Consider the following 7,489-nt stretch of genomic DNA (forward strand, 5'->3'; position numbering starts at 1 on the left):
CGGGAAGGAGCGGGGTGAGCGGCCGGGCCCCGCTGCGCGCCGGCCCCAGAGCGCGCCGAAGGACCGCCGGTCCTGCTGCCGCTGAAAATAGCGGGTAAAAGAAATCCTTGCCCAGTGATACGACTCGGGGTTTCTAAAGGGAGGCTGGAGTTGAAGCGAAAGCACGCGAGACGCGCGTACGGAGAACGGCGGGGACTGCTGTTCCTTGCACGTGGATGCTGTCGCTCTGTGTTTGGATGTTGAAGCCCTGGATGTGCTGGTCTCGCTGCAGCAGCTGTGTCTCGTCTGGGTGCTGAAGTCACATCCCACGCTATGTAACGCTGTCCAACCCTGCAGAGTCCTTTCCTGTTTCCCCTACAGCTGGTGTCTGCTCTGCACAACCTCACCAGGCATGTGGTGTACCGGGGCTTGACAAAGCCGGAAGATGTTCTCGCTCTCTTTCCAGAAAATTTCCACCAAAACCTGAAAAACCTTTTAACCAAGATTATCTTGGAGAATGTGTGAGTGTTACCCACCTGCCATTTGCTTTCAGTTGGAAAATTAAAGCATACATGGCCGTTTTGATGGATGGCAGCATGCAGTGTTGGTTCTAGGAATTCTGTGCATGCCCTTAGACGGATGAACAAAATCACAAAGGCTGGGATGAGGGGAGTCAGACAAAATATGGCACCTGAGCAGTATGGCAAACAAAATGCAGCAGCGTGTATAGGTTTTCACGAGACTTTAGGAAAGGGTGTGGGCCTGATCCATAAAATGCAACAGTTCATCCTAACAACTCATCTGTGCGGTGGGAAAATGCTTCAGGTGAGAATAGAACTTAAGAGGGCTAGATTTCAGTACTGGAACATCTGATTGTTTAGCCCATTCACTTACCACTGTGGCTCAGGTGCTGAGGCGCTGTATGTGTACCTAAGAGGAGAGCCATTCTGGATACTTGTACCTCTCACTGTTTGGTAGCCAGTTACTTTGATAATACCAGGGAGAAGGGTACACATCATCAGTGAGTTGCGCCTACAGAAGAACCAATAGATGATTTATTTATTTTTGGCCACCAGTTTGCCCTACCTGTGACAGCCTTTCCTCAGCRCTCAGTAGCACAGGCAGTCTCTCTCCCCTTCACTGCTGCAGCCCTGGTGACCATTGCATCAGAGAGAAGCCACCCAAGATGCTTTCCCTACTTCTTTTTTAAGCACTGCTGATGGCATTTATTTTTTTTCTTCTCCGCTTTTTCACAGCTCYGCTTGGAGGAATGAAGCACAAGCAAGTCAGAGTAAGTAGGATCTCACATTTTGATGCAGTTAGTGTTTCTTGAGATCATTTGAGAGAGGTTTGAGTTTAGAAGCATGCATTGCAGCAAGTCTCGCTACAGCATAGCACAGAGATGCCCACATATGCCTTAGATGAAGCTGTATGATTGCGGCATCATAGAGTTTAGCAGAGGCCAATAAGCTTGTATCGAGGTCTGTACTGCTGTGTTAAATTGTTTTCAATCCTCAAGCAATTTCATTTAATACTCAGCCTGTTGCTACGTTGCAGAGTGCTGTGTGGAAATAGCAAATATTTCCCAAACTTTTGAAAGAAGCACTCTGACCTCCTGATTGAGGTCAGTAAGTGATGCCTGTATTCAACAATTATATACTGCAAAGGATACATATGTATTAGGGAATATCTCACCTGGGTGCATCTAGACAGCTCTGTGTATTCCCTTCCTAGAGCCATGAGGAAGTACACTGTATCTATTCATAACCTTTCTCATGTGTGAGGTAATTATGCAATGCTGACTTTAACAATAGCATCACTGGCAGTGACCTGCATCCCAGTTAAGCAATCCAGGCAGCTACACCACTTTGTTTTTTTCCTTATGTTTTCTTCACAGCTGTAACACCTGAAGGCTTACGAGAGAGCAGATATGTAAGAGAGTACTTTGCGGTCTGCATAGATCCTCTTGGCCTCTTTCTTAGTTGGCAGAGGAGATAATGCTCAACAGGGTAACAATATGGCACAAAAGACTAGGAAAACCACTTTCCCTCTAAAATCTCTAGAGTATAAATGGTGAAGAGATAGGGTGGGAGAGGAAACTATTGCATAATGCTAAAACAGTACAGCAGTTGCTTATGTTAAACATAGCTCTAGTGTTACCAAGAGACATAATGCTTTTTCCTGTATCCCTAACAGTATCATGCATTAGAGGAAATGAGAGCAAGCATGACACACCAGCTAGGTCTTCATAACCCAGTAGCAAGGCTGCATGTGTGACTCTTGGAACACCACCCAGGAACTCTGCTCCGAAACTTGTGTTCTAGTACTCTTTGGGTGAATATTTAACCCTGTTGCAATAAGATTGCCTTCTGGGAAATGATGGATCATTTTAGTATTATATTCATGAAACATCTGCCATGTGCTACATAGGGGCTGAGGCAATGATTTAAAGAACAGACGTTTCAATTGATTGATCTATATTAACATAAAAATATGGATGGTTTCCTGCCCCTCCCAAGCCACCAGCAATGAATCTTTTCAAATTAACATACAAGACTAAACAGATGCATTTTATGTTGTTGCAAATGCTGCCAAGTGCTGGCCCTGATGGACTATAAATTGGAATTTGATCCAAATGCAAGAGCAAGGCAGCCAATTCTGCACTTTCCGCTGGAGTTCTGCTCAGACTTTCCCCAGATACAAAGAGAAATTTCTGTCAGCATCGGTTAGCAAGCAACTGAGCATCTGGAGTCAGTAGGAAGGATAGCTATCGGATGGGATCAGCCCTTGGGAAGGAAGCTAGGCGCCTTATGATAGACAGACTCCAGATGGGCTGCAGTTGCCTGTTGGGACCGCACTTAGCACTCAACAGAACTTTAGTCTTTGCTTCTTCACCCCCTCTGGTATCCTTAAATAGGTAGCAAATAGCTGCTGTAAACCAAGTTTAATAAGGCTTTGACAAATGCACTCAGTATGATATCTTTGAACCTAGCAGATGCAAACCTGCCAAGCACCACAGCTGAGATTTTAAATTGAGTCTGAGAACCTCCCTATCAATCTTTTATGGGGTTGGACCTATGTTTCTTTCAGACTCCTTTGAAAATTCCTGACTGACATAAACAGGAACAATGTTTCCTTAGGCACCCTGTAGCCATCGGTTCTGACAYAGTTTAGGTAGTTAAATGTGTAATGCTGCAAATTCCTTTCTCAAACTCAAAGAATTTGTTATTGTTTCTGTGTCCTTGGTGTGGACTTCTCTTCTACTGAGGGTTTACTCTCTTCCCCAGGAAATTGGATGCTGCACTTCCAAACATTGGAAGTGCAGCTCAGCTCTTAAAAGAAAATGGAGTTGCAAAAGGTGCAAGAGATGCTCTATTTCTTGTAAATGTAACAATTCCAAAATGGGAAATGACATTAAGCATGCCCTGTTAAACTATGCCTTACAACTTTTTTTCTTTATATATATTTTAAATAAGGCATTTACCTTACAGACATTTTCCAAATTCCTGGATTCCAGTGCTAAAATGTGTTTTGTGCATCTTTCCACTGGGCAGTCAGGAGCTCAAGCGTTACCTTTTAACATCTGTTGTTGTAATCCGGTTGCATAGGTAATTATGCTTTCCTCTGTGTTGGAGTTTTAATAGAAAATACCTGTAAATCTGAGATGAGAATATCAATACTGCGTCCTTTTCTGGGTTAAAACTGTATTTTCTTTATGAGAGTAGGAATGTTTATTTTGTTCAAACACCAGCAAGAATATCTGTATGCCACTCATCTAAATACCTGCCACAGTTTCACTTGAATATCTTCTTCGTGTTTCTTTTAGTATCTCTCACTAGAAGGTGAAAAACATTGTTGAAAAACGTTATGCTCCTAGGAGCTGATAAAGAGCACTTGCAGTCAGGTCTGTTGGTGCCAAGGTTTTTTGGAAAAACCTTAACCACAGCTTTTATTTTCGGTTTGTATGACACTTAGGGACTCTTCAGGGGTCAAAGTGCAAAGAGCTGCATTAAGTACACACCATCATGAGAGAGAATCCCTGTCTCTTCTCTCTGCAAGAGATAGCTGCATAACCTTCTTGACAGGACAGCCTAGTCAGATCTACTTGCTTTTTAAGAGCATTTCTATGTGGTTTTTCAGTGGTTACAGAACAGAGCAATAAGCACAGTAAGTCCCAGAGCAACTCATGCTGAAATACTGGTTGAATGCTGCAGGCAACAAGGCAAAGAAAGGGGTGAAGAGGTGGAGAAAACATCTTATTGTTCTTTTCCCAGCTGCTTTGTGGACTTAACTGTGCTTGTCTTGCACTGTACCATGCTTACATATGATGATAGGAGAACCCCATTTGTCCTTCCAGTGTCATGAGGAGGTCTTCACAGATTGGCTTATTGCAGGGCAAAAATGGTATGAAATCAGGTGGCAGCATTAGAATTGCCCATTTTCACAGGGTCAGCAGAACCCTGTTAGTGGAGAAGCTGTGCCTAACTGACTCCTGGTTTTCAATCCCTCAGTCTCCCTTCCTCGCCTGGTTGACATGGACTGGAGGGTGGACATCAAGACCTCTTCAGACAGCATCAGCAGAATGGCAGTCCCTACTTGCCTGCTACAGTTGAAGGTAATAACAGTGGCTGCATGGGATACAGGATCAAAATAACTGAGTCTAACACCTGCCTTATGAGTGGCAGCACAAAACAGTTCAGACAGGCATGTGGTGTTTGCATGTTGCCCAACGGGTAAGAACAGAAAGGCGCTGAGCAATTAATGGGCTTTCTCACAGAAGATCTGTGAAATACCGTGGAGCCTGGGAACGAGGTCCCTGGTGAGAGCCATCTTGTTTTAAAGGAGAGGTCTCTTTGCATGAGGAGGAGACAGCATATTTGCCCCTGGTCAAGCAATGTTCTCTGTAGAAAGAAAGACGGCACGTCATGGAGGAGCCATTGGCCTTTACTTCTAAACCACTCAAGGCTTGGTAGCATGCTTAGCTGATTGCATTAGTTGGGAGATGGCTTTTGATTATTAGTAACTTTCTTCACTGGCCACATCTATCATTTGGGGGGCATAACCAAACTTCTCATATTCCATGCAATTCTTGATCCCTCTGAATTAATAAAATTGGATAGGTATGCTCRAAAGAAGGAGGAAGATCTAATTTGCATGTGTGGGATGGGATTAAGTATCGTATGAGGTATCTGCTAAGATGCTTCTGATAGGGATGCGGCTTCCCTGCTGTAAGACTCTTAAGAATTTTCTCTTACTTATTGCTGCATGTGCTTACTTGCAYTCTGTCAATGGGAGTGCACTTCACTGGTGAGGGCACGCAGCTTAGGAAATGTGCCCTGGTCTTTCAGGATGGCACTGGACRCCAGATTTGGAACACTTTTCTTAATCCATCCATTAAGCACCGACTTTCCTAGTGGCAGTGGAAAAACATGTGGATGGGTTTTTCATACAACTACCACCTGTATTCTATTTTCAGATTCAGGAAGATGCTGCCTTATGTGGAAATAATCCTGTTGTTTCTGCACTGACTGTAGAAATGAATAAAGAAACCCTGGACACTATGTTAGAAGGGCTGGGAAGGATCCGGGACCAGCTTTCTGCTGTTGCAAACAAATGAATACCAGAGGGCATGAATTTCAGCTGCCAGGAAGGGAAGTATTCTCTCCTCTGCCTACAGCTCTAATAAGTTGCAGCCTAGTGTACTTTGCTTTCTGTCTTAACCAAACAAAATTAAAGAGATTTCTTTTTTAAGTTAATGAAGATAGCTTTTCAAAAGCTAACACTTAAACATGCACTTGGTCTGGTGCCAAAAACTGTTTTCCTAATGTTGTTGAACAAAAACTCTTCTCCATTTCAGAGAAGGATTTAAGGGCTCAGAGTTTGGCTTAATCGCAAGGGTCGTAATGAGAAATAGCAAATAGCTGCAGCCAATGAAGTGAGCACTATTTCCCTGCCCTGAAATTAGGATCTAAAAGGCTCAGCCTGGTTAATGGGCTGCCTTCCAGCATTAGCAGACAAGGAGGGTGCTTCTTTCTGAAACACACGTGTACTGAGGTGCATGCTGGATGTAGCACTCTCTCCCTCTTAACAGAGCACAGCCATGCTGCAGATTGTTATTACAGGATAATGCTTTGAAATAGGGCAATTATGCTACAACGAATTCCCTTCTGATCAGCTTCATAGCACCATTTGCGAAATGACTAGTCTGAACATTTTTAGCAGCGAGTAATTTCCTCCTTCTGTTTGAAAAGAAAAAAGGAGGTTAGATCATTCGTGTTTAGGCTTATTGGACTTCAGGCATTGCCGTCACTGCAGAAAAGACAGGCTGGAAAAGTAAAGAATTGGTGGCCATTGTCTGTGCTGTAGGAAACCCTTCTATGGCAATTGGTGCATACACTTCCCTAAAGTATTCTGTTGTTTGTGTAAGTTTTCATTTAATTAAAGAAATGAACTGCTAATTGATTTTGTAAGTCCTTTTTTTGTCTGGAAGAGATGTTGTCCTGGGCTACCTCAGCCTCTTTGTGATGGTACTTAGTTTCTAGGCTGGTTTAATGGATATTCAGTTTTGTTTCTCAGGAGGGAGTTTTCTGCTCAGGTGGCTTAATCTTCTAAACTCTGTCCATTCTCCATTTAGTAAAGTTTACTAAGGTTTTGTAAAAAGCTCACCTTTTGGAAAAGGCACCAGTTCTGTCCAACATCACAGGTGATGATCGCAATTTAAAAATTTTTAGATATATGTGCATTGAAAGGGTAGAAGTAGTGGGAGAATGAACAAAATGGAGACACATCTTTCTGAGGAGCTTCTGTAAAGCACCAAACAAGAAAGCTGGAGCCAACTGCTTCATTTATGGTAAAGTCCCCCCCCCTTCATAAAGCAGCTGGTTCTCCCTTAACACACATAAAATGGTTGCTTTTGTTTGCAATCGTGAAATCATTCAGGATATGTACATAAATTAGAGCTTTGTTAATTAATTTTATACAACCCCATGCAGGCCAGAACATGTAAATGAAGCCTATGACTAAAAGATACCAGGATTATACAGTTTGCACAACATTGAGATGAGATGTATAACTCGTAATTATAAACAAGTCACTTGGTTAAGGTCTACTAGATGATACTTAGAACTAAGATTGTAATATTTAGTACAGTGTTCAAGGTAAAATGATAAACTTCATATTTAATAGGGAAATCTAAAATGAGAAAATGAATATTCAGGCATCTGTTCCATAAGATTCAAGCTGTGGAAAACATCTGTAACAGAATTCTTCATTTTGAGGAAGTTTTGTTGTCTTTGCAGCATAGCCTTAAAAAATTTCAAATAGTTTATATTGTGCTGTTTATTTTAGAAGGTAAGAATCGATGAGGAGATGAATAATGCATAAAAAAGCACTCGTGCTATTAGAGAAGCTAAAGAAGTCAATATATAGAGGAAATCTTTGAAGCAAGTCTTTAAATTATAGTTAAAATGTTGTAAGGCCTAATTAAATGAATAACTGATAGTTGTATAAT

General features: G+C 42.2%; 1 protein-coding gene across 1 annotated transcript in view; it reads left to right on the forward strand.

Moving 5' to 3' along the window:
* Positions 1 to 6,437, forward strand: part of COMMD9 (COMM domain containing 9) — a 6,887-nt gene extending 450 nt beyond the window's left edge. Inside the window, exons 2-5 of the mRNA XM_026055591.1 lie at positions 361 to 500; positions 1,236 to 1,270; positions 4,491 to 4,594; positions 5,456 to 6,437. Of these exons, the coding sequence (XP_025911376.1) occupies positions 361 to 500; positions 1,236 to 1,270; positions 4,491 to 4,594; positions 5,456 to 5,596 (420 nt within the window). The 3' untranslated portion in view covers positions 5,597 to 6,437. The remainder of the gene's footprint in view (positions 1 to 360; positions 501 to 1,235; positions 1,271 to 4,490; positions 4,595 to 5,455) is intronic.
* Positions 6,438 to 7,489: the final 1,052 nt, after the last annotated feature.

The sequence above is a fragment of the Apteryx rowi genome, unplaced genomic scaffold (assembly GCF_003343035.1).
Source record: "Apteryx rowi isolate R43461 unplaced genomic scaffold, aptRow1 scaffold_124, whole genome shotgun sequence".
Taxonomy (NCBI): domain Eukaryota; kingdom Metazoa; phylum Chordata; class Aves; order Apterygiformes; family Apterygidae; genus Apteryx; species Apteryx rowi.